At 44.4% G+C, this 15,531-nt stretch overlaps 1 protein-coding gene across 2 annotated transcripts in view; it reads left to right on the top strand.

Moving 5' to 3' along the window:
• The window catches only part of LOC141265120 (ATP-binding cassette sub-family B member 5-like), a 1,140,380-nt gene that overhangs the window by 144,615 nt on the left and 980,234 nt on the right, over positions 1-15,531 (top strand). For both annotated transcript variants that reach the window (XM_073677789.1, XM_073677792.1), the window contains exons 12-13: positions 12,455-12,580; positions 12,720-12,923. In XM_073677789.1, the coding sequence (XP_073533890.1) occupies positions 12,455-12,580; positions 12,720-12,923 (330 nt within the window). The remainder of the gene's footprint in view (positions 1-12,454; positions 12,581-12,719; positions 12,924-15,531) is intronic.

Genomic DNA, 15,531 nt, shown 5'->3' with positions numbered 1-15,531 from the left:
ACTCTCGCTATACTTCCCTACCCCTAGCAATCAAAAAATCAGTAACTTTTAAAGACACCATTTCCGCTTGGAAAGTGGTTAGGAAGAAATATGGCCTTTCTATCAGAATTCTAAGCACCTGCCACTTTGGCGGAATCCAGAATTTCCACAGGGCATTGAAAACAAATTATTTTATAAATAGCAGCAAGCAAGTATAGATAACATATTTCATCTCCTCCACCCAACCGATCAGAGATGGTTGACATACCCAGAGTGTATGAATAAGTATGGTCTACCTCTCCAACATGGCTTTCAATATGAACAAATCAGACTTTCCTTTATGTCTTAAGGGATGTTACTTTCGAGACCTCCCAAAATGAATTGGACATTCCCACTAAGATCAGATTAGGCTGGAAGGTATTTAGAAAATACATTATAAATGAAACATGGAGAGAAACTCAATATAAAATAATACATGGGGCCATATATGTTAAGGGGACGGTTGCAAACAACTTTATTAAATAATGGAATGCAACCGAACGCGGGGTCCGCGATGCAGCCTGGAGGACTGCGGCCGAACACCTTCCGGGTAAAAGGAAAAAACAACCAACTAATATATATCAGTCCCTCCCGTGTTACGGCACACTGGGACGGGAATAGGGATTCGCACTATCTCCGTTAACAGCACGAGAGATGTGCGACAGATAATGTAGCTGTAGCCCTGATAACTGCACAGGGGCTACGCAGTAGGCGCTAGGATGCATGTGTGATACACGCTGGCGTATACATGCTCCCAGCCGGTGTGCTACCGGACTTAACAGTAGCTCTCCACGTGGCTTACAGGTGGTGTCGGGGATACGGCGACCCCTTTGTCGGAGACAGACTGCCAGATGAAGCTACCTGCCTCCCTCCATCTAAGGCTGCCTATTTCCCGCTAAACCTGCCTAACTGAAGCTAAGGCACACGTGAAGCCCAAATGACCAAGCGTCCACACAATAACACCATCACAGCTCAATTATCAGAGCGCACCGCCATGTTTGTGGGCGGGCTATTTAAAGATTAAGCCCTGCCCACCGTCGCACTATTGGAGACTTCACCCGCAACGAATCAGGCGGTCCCAGGTCACCGGATCAGCTGACTCCCAAACCGCCAATCACAGTCCGCCATGTCACGGGCATGCTCAGTGCAGTGAATCCTGGACTTAGGCTGTAACAACCCTGTTTCCCTCCGCAACCTACGCTTCATGTTGCTAGGAACAAAGACCCAGGAGACAACTTGTCCATCTTGTGCACCAGATAGGCGTTGGGACTGATGATGATGCTGAGCAGCATCAGCCCTGGCTGGACCAGAATGGGAGACCACAGAATCCATTGATGGTTCTGAACACATTTCAAATCCAGCAAATGCCTGACACCTAACAATATATGCCTTTAATATACTGAAAAAAGTAGACTAATTGCATGCCCTAAATGTCATGATCCATACTCTGACCTTATGCATGCCCTATGGTCCTGCACCAATTCAACAGTATATTGGGATCATGTTTCAGATTTGATGAATACTATATGGGGTCCAGAGTATACCCTCTCTCCATATTTAGCCCTACTACATTATTGGAATAACCTAGAGATTCCCTACAAAAAAACAAAAAGCCCCCCAAAACTGCTCCACACTCTACTCTTCCTGGCAAAAAAACAGCTACTCAGACATTGGCTAGACCCTAACATTTCCCCCATAGCAGAGCTGATAATCCAATTGAAACACTTTATGGGAGTAGAACAACTAGATGCCCTCAGTAACAAGGAACAACAGGCTGGCAAGTTTTTATCAAAATGGAAACAGTTTATTATAATATGTTGCTCTCTGACTGAAAAAAATAAAATTGTCAAACCATTTACTTCTACAGAATGGTATATTCTAGAGGATTTAAATAACAATTTAGGACTATTACGCGTAAACTAAAACGTGGGAGATAATCAGCTAATTATTTATATTTACTTAATTCCTTTTGTTGACAATGATGAGTGTAAGTTGTTAATACTTATTTTTTGTTTATTTGTTGTGCCAGCTAATCACAATTTATTGACTATACGTTGTGCCTGATCTGCGAACTGGCTCCTGATTAATGTTCATTTTGGCATTGTTCATATGTTTTTATATGTTGTTTCTTTTCTGAAAATCCAAATAAAAATAATGTTTGAAAAAAAAAATTTGCCCTGGCCCCTGATATCTGGGGCTATGTCTACTAATATCTGCAATTATTACAGCAGCAGCATACAGGACGTTCAATGGACCCTCTTGCGCTATATGCACTGCAGTCTGCCACATACACTGCCTGTCTTCCTATCTCCTGCCTAACACTGACTATATGCAGCTGGATTAGTCCTCAGAGGGACTGTTAGTTCAGATGGATATATATATTGTTGGGATTGTACGCACCCTGGTGCGAGGTGAGGCAAACAGGAGGCATGTTCCTTTAAATGTCCAGTACAGTTTATTGGCTTCATAAACCAGCCAGAAGGTAAAATTCAAACAAACAGTCTTCAGTGCCGGCAAAAAGCAAAGTAAACAGTCCTTTTAGCAAAAGTCTCTAGTTAGCCAGTGCTGTGGTCACACAGGTTGGTGTAGCATCCAGTACACAGCCTAGTTTGGAGACAAGCACAACAGGAGGCCTTCTCCCTCCAGACATACAGACCATGTGCCAAACAACAGCCTCCATTATATAGGATGGTAACCACACCTAGAGGTGAGGTATGTGGGTTGCTGGACCCGCCCATTCTCTCCTAGCAACCTGTAACCCATCTCCCATGTGCAACAATTAGACCTCTTAGTGCATGCGTGCACTAGAGAAATACTTCGGGTAACATCACAGAGATCAGCCATCTCTGTGATACATACGTCCTATCGCCTACACGACCATTAGTCACCTTACATACCTTCCCCCTCTGCCTAAAGCCGTGGGGCTTGGCACTTTCTACTACCAGACAGGGGATTTCTCGATAGGACATCAGCATTACCATGTAGCCTTCCTGCTCTATGTTCTACTTGGAAGTTATAGGTCTAAAAACCAGTGGGTGATCCTAGCATTTTTACCCTTTGTTTCCCTCAGCCATCTGAGTGGGGCATGGTCGGATACCAATCTAAACTTACGGCCTATCAGATAGTACCGTAATGTGTCCACTGCCCAATTTATGGCCAAGCACTCCTTCTCTTTGACTGCATAATTCCTCTCGCATAAAGACAGCTTCCTACAGTACTCAGTTAGAGAACAGGGTGCTCTTCCCCGTGTATCTCCTGGAAAAGGACTGCTCCCAAACCGACATCCAAGGTGCCCGATTGCAGTATAAACTCTTTCTTAAAGTCAGGGGCCACAAGGACCGGTTGCTTACACAGCGCCACCTTAATCTCTTGAAAGGCCAACTCCGCCTCTGCAGTCCACTTGGCCATAGCCGACTTTGTCCCCTTAAGGAGGTCTGTCAGGGTGCGGCCATCATGACAAACTTTGGGATGAACCCCTTGTAGTATCTCACGATCCCCGGGAAGACTCTAACCTGTTTCTTTGACAGCCGTCTCGGCCAGGTTTGAATTGCCTTCACTTTACTTATTTAGGGTTTTATCTCGCCTCTCCATACTACATAACCCAGGTATTTGGCTTCTTCTTTCCCCATGGCACATTTCTTTGGGTTTATTAAAAACCCCGCCTTCCTTAGAGCATCAAACACTGCCTGGACCTTTTCCAGATGACTCTCCCAGTCCGGGCTGAAGATAACAATATCGTCCAGCTATGCTGCAGCGTATTGCTTATGGGGTGCAAGGATTTGATCCATAGCTCTCTGGAAGGTTGCAGGGGCCCCCTGCAGTCCAAACGGTATCCAAACATATTGGAAGAGTCCGTAAGGCGTAGAAAACGCAGTCTTCTCCTTTGCTCCCTGTGCCATGGGGATCTGTCAATATCCCTTTGTTAAATCCAAGGTGGTTATGTACCTTGTTGGCCCAAGTCTCTAAATCAGCTCATCGACACACGGCATCGGATACGTGTCGAATTTGAAGACTTCAATTTCCGATAGTCATTGCAGAATCTCTACTCTCCATCGGGTTTTGGGACCAGGACAATCGGGCTCTACCAACCGCTCTTGGACTCTTCAATTATTATTATTATTATTATTATTATTTATTATTATAGCGCCATTTATTCCATGGTGCTTTACATGTGAAAAAGGGGTATAATACAAGAACAATTACAATAATCTTGAACACAATGTGACAGCGACTGGTACAGGAGGAGCAAGGACCCTGCCCGCGAGGGCTCACAATCTACGAGGGATGGGTGAGGATACAGTAGGTGAGGGTAGAGCTGGTCGTGCAGCGGTATGGTGGAGCGGTGGTTACTGCAGGTTGTAGGCTTGTCGGAAGAGGTGGGCCTTCAGGTTCCTTTTGAAGGTTTCCACGGTAGGTGAGAGTCTGATACGTTGGGGTAGAGAGTTCCAGAGTAGGGTGGAAGCACGGGAGAAATCTTGTATACGGTTGTGGGAGGAGGAGATAAGAGGGGAGTAGAGAAGGAGATCTTGTGAGGATCGGAGGTTGCGTGCAGGTATGTAACGGGTGACTAGGTCGGAGATATATGGAGGAGACAGGTTGTGAATGGCTTTGTATGTCATGGTTAGGGTTTTGAACTGCAGTCTCTGAGCAATGGGGAGCCAGTGAAGAGATTGACAGAGAGGAGAGGCCGGGGAATAGCGGGGGGACAGGTGGATTAGTCGAGCAGCAGAGTTTATGATAGATTGGAGGGGTGCGAGAGTGTTAGAGGAGAGGTCACAGAGCAGGAGGTTGCAGTAGTCAAGGCGGGAGATGATGAGGGCGTGCACTAGTGTTTTTGCAGATTCATGGTTTAGGAATATGCGGATCCGGGAGATATTTTTGAGTTGGAGTCGGCAGGAAGTGGAAAGGGCTTGGATATGTGGTTTGACGGAGAGTTCCGAGTCCAGGGTTACCCCAAGGCAGCGAGCTTGAGGGACTGGGGAGAGTGGGCAGCCATTGACGTTGATAGATAGGTCAGTTGGGAGGGTTGAATGAGATGGCAGAAAGATGATGAATTCTGTTTTGTCCATGTTAAGTTTTAGAAATCTGGCAGAGAAGAAGGATGAAATAGCAGACTGACATTGTGGGATTTTGGTTAATAAGGAGGTGATATCGGGTCCAGAGAGGTAGATCAATGACACTGTTCAATGACACTGAGCTTCAGCATACAAGCCACCTCTTTGAAGATCAACTTTTGTTGGGCCTCAGGTATCCGATAGGGCTTCAAGTTCACCTGCATATGTAATTCCGTCAGAACTTCATGTTCTATGACGCTTGTGCAGCCCGGCAATTCTGAGAACAGGTCACTGTTCTTCTCCAGCAACTCCCGACACTGCTGTTTTTGTTCCTTCGTTAGCGTCTCCATTATTGCGACCCCTCCAACCTCGCCTTCTGGTTTAACGAGCAAGCATGGAGCTTCCACCACATCTCTGTCTTACCATGGCTTGATGAGGTTGACGTGATATATCTGGTATGGCTTATGTTGTCCCAGTTGGTGAACCTTATTATTCACTTTGCCAACCTTTTCCACCACCCCATACGGTCCTTGCCACTTGGCCAGGAACTTGATTTCCACGGCAGGTATCAGAATGAGGACTGTCACCAGGATTGAATTGCCGCACTCTGGCTGAGCAGTTGTAGACCATAGCCTGCGCTTCTTGTGCAGGTAGGAAATGTTCTTTGATCATGGGCATCACCTTTGCAATCCTCTCCTGCAGCAGAGCGACATGCTCGATGACTCTTCTGTAGGGTGTGACTTTGGCTTCCCAGGTTTCCTTTGCTACATCCAGGAGACCTCACGGATGTCGGCCATACAGCAATTCAAATGGTGAGAACCCCGTAGAGGTCTGTGGAACCTCTTAAATGGAGAACAACAGATACGAGAGGAGACAGTCCCAGTCTCTACAGTCTTTTGATATGGCCTTCCTTAGCATACTCTTTAGTGTTTTATTAAATCTTTACTCCACCCCTGTTGGAACCCCAGTATTGAGTGGGCTGCCTTCCTGCGGAATTCTCAAACCCCTGGTATCTCTTGTCCAGTCTGACCTGTTCATCGGCGTTCCGGGGATCACCCTGGGCAAACCAGGTCTGCATTAGTCCTGGCAGGGAGTGCACAAACCTGTCCATTATCACTCGTTCCACCATCTGTGCAGGCGTAGTGAACTCTGGCTGCAGCCACTTCTGGACCACGTGCAACAGGTCAATCATTTGGGAGCGAGGGGGTTTATCCCGGTAATACGCCCAGCAGTGGACCCGCTGTGCCCTGACAGTCATCGTCACCCCTAAGCAAGCCAGAATCTCATTCTTTAGCTTGTCATACTCCTTAGCTTCCTGCAAAGCTAGATCATAGTACTCTTCCTGGGGCTCCCCCGTCAGGTATGGCACCAGCACCTCTGCCCACTGCTCTTGCAGAAGTCTCTCTTTCTCGGCGACCCTTTTAAACACCATCAGAAAGGCCTCTATATCATCCCCCGGGGTCAATTTCTGCAGAGCTACCCTTACTGCCTTCCAGATAGATAAATTGCAGTTTGGAAATTTATTCAGAAAGGAGGTTAGAGTAGAAAAGGATTTAAGAAAGATTAGAGATAGACCAAAATAAATGAGATTACGTATCTTAAAGAAGACCTTTCACCAATATTTTCATGTTTAACTGGAAACACAGTGTTATAGTGGCTGCAGAATGGAATAAAACTGATTTTTTTATTTCACCTCCCTGATGCGGAGGTATTAGCTATCAGAGTATTTGGGAACCTAAACATGCCAATGGGGCATTACTAGAGAGGTTTCACTGGGAGTATGTAGCTCTTCCTCTTTCTGATGCTACCTAATTATAAGCAGGTAGAAAACACTGGGGAAAGCTGAGCATGCCCCAACAATAGTACTGACAAACAGCTATCCGCACTGCAGAATGCTGACATGTGCTGGAGCACAGCAGAGCTGAGTGTGATTTACTGACAGCTTTCATCTCTCAGCTCTGGCAGTCAGTGTGGGGGGAGCGGCAGTAGAGCAGATCTTTATTATCATTACAAACATGTTTAGTACCTGTCAGGCAAGGTCTAGGAAAGACTAAATGACAGGAAGGGAAGGGGGGAAGGGAGCCCAGACTCCAGGGAAATGAGGGAAAGGACACCTCCTAGGCTGACCTGAAATCTCCCTGACTCCCCTAAACATCCCTATATTGGTTCTGCACCAATCGCTGCACAGGAACCTAGCCCTGTCTTTCCCTGGTGTATGGACCTGGCTAAGGAATGGGGGGTGGGGGTGAGCGCTAGTCGATTCCCTCTAGCAACTAAAGACAACAAGGGGGAACAAACAAGGGAAAATAGTTTAGCTTTAGTCAACTTCAGAGAGATGCACACACGTCCTCTTAGCTCCAGAGAGGAGTAAGTACTGCTCTTGCTCAAGCAAGATCATGTGAATATTGCCGGCACCTCCCTCTTCTAGCAAACAGCTAGTATTTATACACCCAGGCCAGGGTTTTAATCAGCAAGAGGGAGATAGTCACTGGGTCCTAGAGACACAGCTTATAAGAAGGTATCTGTAATGCCAAACAAAGAGATCTCCTGCAACCACATGCAGGGTGACTTTCTGTCACTTCTGACACACCTGTGACAGTACCTTACCTCTCAAATTCAAATGAGTTTTATTGGCACGACCAAATACACATTAGCACATTAGCATTAACAAAAGCAGAGTAGTGCTTCCAACTCTTTCCCCACACTGACTGCTGGAGATGAAAACTGTTAATCACACTCAGGTCTGCTGTGCTCTGGAGAATGGAATCATTCTGCAGTGAGAAGAGCAGACTGTGTCATTATGTTCCACACAGAGTCTATTCTAAGCAAACTAGAAGTATTTGTAATTAGACTGCCTGAGATGAGAGCTGAAAGCTGTCAGTTAATCACACTCGGCTCTGCAGTACTCCAGCACGACATGCAGTGAGACGTGCAGACTGTTTGTCAATGCTATTGTGGCTGCATGTTCTTTTTTCCCCAGTGTGTTGCTGCCTGCTTATGATTAGTCAACATCAGAAAGAGAAAGTACACACCCCTCTTGAAATCTCTCTGATTATGCCCATATGGATTTTAAAAAAATAACAGTTTAAGTGCCAAATACTTTGATTGCTAATATCTCTACAACAGAGAGGCAAAATTAAAAAACATACATATTCTGCTTTGCAGCTCCTATTACATTGTGTGTCCAGTTCAACATGAAAAAATTGGAGAAAGGTCCTCTTTAAATGGTTACCGAAGGCAGAGACCCCTGTCTTGTAGGGGACAGAGTTGAACATCCTCAGCCTTTTCTCCATTAATTGTTTATGGAATTGCTGGCAGTAATCCTTTTTTGGAAGTAACCCTTTATCAAAATGACAACAAGCAAAGAAATGGTAGCAAAACCAGTATAAATGGCTTTTAAATTGACCCTGTGACCAGTGCCACCAGAGGGTTCTCATAACAAACTACAGGCTATTGTTTAAGAATTCATACAAATAGGACCTAACAGACTTGCATATCTTAAATGATTGCAACATGGATAATTAGCATTTTGGTCGAATGGTATTCAATGCATGATATGACTTGATTTGTCTTTGTACCTGTAGACCTGTTGTACAATGTGAGAAAGAAACACAGCCCTCTTGTTATATTTTAGGAGACTTTAGCACATTGTATTTACTTGTACTGTTTTTGGCTTTGTCTTTGGTTTGAAAAAGGAAAATTAGTGGCTTTTATGAAAAAAAAATGTTTTGATTAAAACAAGAAAAAACAAGAATTCAAATACATAAAAGATTACTAATTTCCAAGGCCGGATACAAACAGATTTTATCTCTGTATAATATGACTCTCTTATATCAAGATGGCCTTGTCGTCTGTAGAAAGTGTTCTAAAACAATCCTCAGGTCAGCAAGATTAAATAAAATGCAGTTCAGAAAAAGAAGCAATGATTAGCCTATGATGTACAGTATATATACATATATATATATATATATATATATATATATATATATATATATATACATATACACTGCTCAAAAAATAAAGGGAACACTCAAATAACACATCCTAGATCTGAATGAATGAAATATTCTCGTTGAATACTTTGTTCTGTACAAATTTGAATGTGCTGACAACAAAATCACACAAAAATCATCAATGGAAATCAAATTTATTAACCAATGGAGGCCTGGATTTGGAGTCACCCCCAAAATTAAAGTGGAAAAACACACTTCAGGCTGATCCAACTTTGATGTAATGTCCTTAAAACAAATCAAAATGAGGCTCAGTACTGTGTGTGGCCTGTATGATCTCCCTACAACGACTGGACATGCTCCTGATGAGGTTGTGGATGGTCTCCTGTGGGATATCCTCCCAGACCTGGACTAAAGCATCCGCCAACTCCTGGACAGTCTGTGGTGCAGCGTCTGGACACTACGCTGACAGACACAGATAACCTTCTTGCCATAGCTCGCATTGATGTGCCATCCTGGATGAGCTGCACTACCTGAGCAACTTCTGTGGGTTGTAGAGTCTGTCTCATGCTACCAGAAGTGTGAAAGCACAACTAACATTCAAAAGTGACCAAAACATCAACCAGAAAGCATTGGTACTGAGATATGGTCTGTGGTCCCCACCTGCAGAACCACTCCTTTATTGAGTGTGTCTTGATAATTGCCAATAATTTCCATCTATTGTCTATTCCATTTGCACAACAGCATGTGAAATTAATTGTCAATCAGTGTTGCTTCCTAAGTGCAGAGTTTCATTTCAGAAGTTTGATTTACTTGGAGTTATATTCTGTTTAAGTGTTCCCTTTATGTTTTTGAGCAGTGTGTATATATATATATATATATATATATATATATATGTATTCATAGCATGCACATACAATATTAGGGGAATAAGAAATTCAGCTCATCAGTGCATCTGTTAGTAAGAACTCAAAATCCATTTTTTGGGAAACACTTCCCTTTGTTGTAGAATATTTATTCAACTACCAAGACATACTGAAGACTAGAGACAATTCCTAGAGGAAAGGCACTCTGAGAGATATAACGTACTGTGAGATGTGAGACGTTGACAAGGAGCCTCCTGTTAGTGCAAGTGCACTTCTACTGCCTATGTCTGCAAAAGCATTACCTCTGGTAATGGCATCATTCATCTCTTTGTGGGCAAAATATCTTAATAAGGATGGGCAACAGAATGGCACATAGCTGATCTTTTACTAAAATGAGATTAGCAATTTGGTTGCAAGAGATCAGAAATCCATCTCTGCAGCCACAGATTACCAAAAATCATTGACTAATCCAATCCTTTATCAAAAGATGGTAATTTGCGGAGGCAAAGACTGTTTAACGCACCACCTTTACATCTGTCCAATATGATTTATTGCATGTGAAAACAAATTATAGGTTGTCTACTTTCATAATCTATCTATATAATTGTCTTATCCCGTCTGTCTGTCTGTCTGTCTTTCTGTCTGTCTGTCTGTCTGTCCTGGAAATCCCGGGTCGCTGATTGGTCCGGTCGCGGCCAATCAGCGACGCGGCATTTCAGAAAAACATGGCAACCATTAGCGGCTTATGTGTGGCACGGAGGTCAGCGGCGATGCAGCCGGCTGCTCGCAGCATAAGTCCCCCGACCGCAGGCGCCGCTGACCTACATGCGGCTATCGTCGGAAGATCAGTGGCTACGGCCGCTTATCTCCCGAGGACAAGTGTGACGCCCCTCCCCTCCTCTCCTCTCCCCTCCCCTCTCCTCCCGTCCCTCCCCCCGCTCGATCAGGACCCCAGCACCCGGCGTCATACTTACCCCTCCCCTCCTCTCCCCTCCCCTCCTCTCCCCTCCCCTCTCCTCTCCTCCCGTCCCTCCCCCTGCTCGATCAGGACCCCGGCACCCGGCATCATACTTACCCCTCCCCGTGCCTGCGCAGCAGCTCCTGTGTCTTCCGCTGCAGCTCTGTGACGTCTCAGGTCAGAGGGCGCGGTGACGTCTTTACACTGCGCTCTCTCTTGACCGGTCACAGCGCACAGCGTGAAGATGCCGGCTACGCTGGAGTCCAGAAAAGCAGTGAGGTGAGTATTGGATTTTTTTTTTGCATGCGGCCAAAGTGGACCTGCATGGGGCACTATGGGGGAATGGGACATCCTGCATGGGGTATTATATAGGGGAGATGTGACAGCCTGCATGGGGCATTATATGGGGGAGAGGTGACATCCTGCATGGGCCATTATATGGGGGGAGAGGTGACATCCTACATGGGGCATTATATGGGGGAGAGGTGACATCCTACATGGGGCATTATATAGGGGGGATGTGACAGCCTGCATGGGGCATTATATGGGGGAGAGGTGACATCCTGCATGGGCCATTATATAGGGGGAGAGGTGACATCCTACATGGGGCATTATATGGGGTAGAGGTGACATCCTGCATGGGGTATTATATAGGGGCGATGTGACATCCTGCATGGGGCACTATAGTGGGATGTGACTTCCTGCATGGGGCATTATATAGGGGGGATGTGACATCCTGCATGGGGTATTATATACGGGGGATGTGACATCCTGCATGGGGTATTATATACGGGGGATGTGACTTCCTGCATGGGGCATTATAAAGGAGGGTCGGGAGACATATGCTAGAATACCCAATGCGTTAGAATCAGGCCACCATCTAGTGGCTATTATAAGTGAACAGAGGATCCAAGGTTTCCTTATCCCAATACATAAAAGCTCTTACAGGAGCCATTACAAATTATTTCAAATGGATCAGTGTCTCCCTTTCTCACCACCTCTGTTTTTAGTACATCTTATCTAGTTTGAAATCATAGATTGAATTCCATCCGGCACAGTGACTCCATGATGCTGCAGCCTGGTTGTCTAGGCTTAAACATCTGCTGTAATGTGCCTCCTCAGTTAATTGCTTTTTTCTTTTACTTACATGTTTTTTACAGTCTTCCTCATCTTGTGTGTAGTACAAAGCTAAGTAATAGCACTGCCCATTGGGGGCTCAACCTTACCTGTAGCTGGACCCCCAACAGTTCAGGTAAAATGTTATTTATAGGACAAAACATTTAATAACTGACCACAGAAATAATCTCATTTATGTTGAAAGGACACTGCTACAGAAACTGTCAGGGGACCATGCAAACATCGTCCTGGGAGCATTTGAGGACTGGGAACAAGAGTGTTACTTTTTTTGTTAATTTAGACCATTGGAAGCTGTTTATAAAGTACAAAAATATGAGATTGTACCTTTAGTTTGAATGTATTTCAATATGGACACATAAATAATATCTAGTAAGGCATTTACTTTCACCCCTTAAAAAATTCTAAATTGCTCAACATTTTTTTTTGTTTTCATTATATATTATAATAATGTTAAACTAATTTATTTTTAAGGTTTTGAATGGACTAAATGTAAAAGTTAAATCAGGACAGACTGTGGCACTGGTTGGACAGAGTGGATGTGGAAAAAGCACCACAGTGCAGCTTCTACAGAGACTTTATGACCCACAAGAAGGATCGGTGATAACTTTTTACTCTTGTTTAATTCACAGATAAGGGTTTATGTTACAATTCTCTACTTTTAGATATTAAAATTGAAAAAAAAAAATTATTCAATGTTGCTCCACTAATTCAAACTTTACCTGCTGTATTGATGTAGATAATGGTGGATGGTCATGACATAAGATCTCTGAATGTAAGACATTACAGAGAATTTATCGGAGTGGTCAGCCAGGAGCCTATTTTGTTTGGAACATCTATTAGGAAGAATATCAAATACGGGAGAGAAAATGTTACTGATGAGGAAATTGAAGCTGCAGCCAAAGAAGCTAATGCCTATGACTTCATTATGGCACTGCCTGAGGTAAGCAATCAATGGCAGCATTTAGGATGATAAAATAGAAATTGATACAAGCCAGTGCCTGAGAAAACCTGAATATATACAGGTGAAACCAGAAGTTTACATACATACATGTCTTGAGATGTTGCAATAGTATTGTCACATAATCTTCTTTTCTCATGATGCCATGCTATTTTGTGAATTGCACCAGTCCCTCCTGCAGCAGAACAACCCCACAACATTATGCTGCCACCCCCGTGTTTCACAGTTGGGATGGTATTCTTAGGCTTCCAAGCTTCTCCCTTTTTCCTCCAAATGTAATGATGGTCATTATGCCCAAACAGTTAAATTTCAGTTTCATCAGACCACAGGACATGTCTCCAAAAATTAAGGTATTTGTTCCTGTGTGCATTTGCAAACATTAATCTGGCTTTTTATGATTCTTAATACATCCACAAGTGTATCTCTAATTAACTGAGATGTTGCAAAAAGAAAAAAACTATCAGAAGCTTCCAAGCGCATGACGTCATCACATGGGCAGTCCAGAATTGTTTCAACTGTGGATACATTGAATGCACACTTCAAGTCCCTGGAAATAAGATCTGATCTGGGCGAGGCAGTGGGTGTTGGACACTTAGATTTTTCCACTACTTTTGATAGTAACCACATAAATGATTAAAACACAAAAAATAAAAATGCTGAGACTGGGGACATGTGTGCCACTGGAAAACTTAGCATAGTTGTAACCAGCACACTGTTATTCAAGATTAATGAGATGCTCATGAAAAAGCTAATTGGGGTGCAATAGTTCAATATTTTGGGAATTCATTATATTCCATGAAGAGGTTTGATAAATCACTAAATTTATTGAGATCGTTACATTTGTATGTTAGATTGCAGAGTGTCGCATAGTTTATGTCAACCTGATGTCCAGTCCATTCGCTCCTTTGTCAATAACTTCAGTGTGTAAATCACAGGATGACAAGGGTGTTCAGCTCTGTACTATTTATTGTATTTATTTATGAACTTGAAGAGGGCTTGCTTGGGTTTTCCTTGAATTAAAAGGGTATTCTCAAGATATTAAATTGCTTTAATTATTTAGACAGCATGAAAATAAGCAAGTTTTCAACTGACTTGCTTTTTTTTATCTGCCCTCTTTCTCTGGGAATTCATTTTTCATGGGGCTTCCATGGAGACTGACCACCAGTACCTGCCCAGACAATGGCCGAGTGTGCACAGTAACTACATTTCAGGACAGAAGTTAACTCTTAACATACCAATAAGCTCTCTCCAACCCATTGATTTCCATACAGCAGTTAGCTGCTCACTTCCCTCCATCTCAGTTCCTGACCGAGCTGCTGTTATGAGTATTGATCTTATCGATCCTGTAGAATCACAATTTCCGATACATAGCATCACAGTTCTTAGTGTCCCTCTCAAGATATGTCCCTCCCAAGCACTGTCAGCTCTGATGTACTGCCCCCCACACTGCCCGTCCAGAGCTGTATCAGTAATCACTCATAAAGCCCCCGTCTCACATAGCGAGATCGCTAGCGAGACCGCTGCTGAGTCAAGGTTTTGGTGACGCAACAGCGACCTCACCAGCGATGTCGCTATGTGTGACACTTTGCAGCGATCAGGCCCCTGCTGTGAGGTCGCTGATCGCTGCAGAATGTCCTGGACCATTTTTTGGTCTTTGCCCTCCCGCTGGTCAGCACACATCGCTGTGTGTGACCAGCGGGACCAGCGATCAGGCTGGTAACCATGATAAACAGCAGTTTACTAGGGGCACACGCGCACTTAGTAACCCGCTGTTTATCATGGTTACCACTCTGCTACGGTGAGCGGTAACCTCCCGCTCACCGTAGCAGGCTCGTAACCATAATACACAGAGGGTTACTAGGGGCACACGCGCACTTAGTAACCCACTGTTTATCATGGTTACAACTCTGCTACGGTGAGCGGTAACCTCCCGCTCACCGTAGCAGGCTCGTAACCATGATAAACAGCGGGTTACTAGGTGCGCGTGTGCCCCTAGTAACCCGCTGTTTATCATGGTTACCAGCCTGCTGCTGCTTCAGCAGTCTGGTAACCAGGAGCAGGACATCGTCGAAAGATTCTTTCCACGATGTCGCTGCTCCCCTGATCGCTGGTGAGCCTGCCTGTTTGACAGCTCACAAGCGATCACATAGCGACGCAGCATCGATCCCTGACAAGTCGTATCGTTGTCGGGATCGCTGTAGCGTCGCTAAGTGTGACGGGGCCTTTAGTCTGATACATTCAAAAGATGCTTTGTGAACAGCTGACATAAGTGTGACACATATCTGGACAGCCAGCATGAGGGGAGGAGCAGTACAGCAAAGCTGAGATTACTATAAGAAAAGGAGCGCTGATAGAAGGATTGTAATGTGACATAGCTAAACCCAGCTGTGTTATCCCTCCCCCCTCCGGGATCCTTATCTGAAATGTGTGAGTCATCAGTGCTCTAATTTTTCATCACTTTCTAATAACCTCAAAGGAGGTTAGACCATGAGGTTAAAGCTGTATCCTTACATCTCACACACTGAGAAACCTAAGCTTTGGTGGGGGCATGTTCTCTTTCTGCTGTCTTGCTGCCTGCTTATGAATGGAC

The sequence above is a fragment of the Phyllobates terribilis genome, unplaced genomic scaffold (assembly GCF_046119375.1).
Source record: "Phyllobates terribilis strain yellow unplaced genomic scaffold, ASM4611937v1 Scaffold_4__5_contigs__length_816908805, whole genome shotgun sequence".
Taxonomy (NCBI): domain Eukaryota; kingdom Metazoa; phylum Chordata; class Amphibia; order Anura; family Dendrobatidae; genus Phyllobates; species Phyllobates terribilis.
This window is presented reverse-complemented; position numbering and strand designations above follow the sequence as displayed.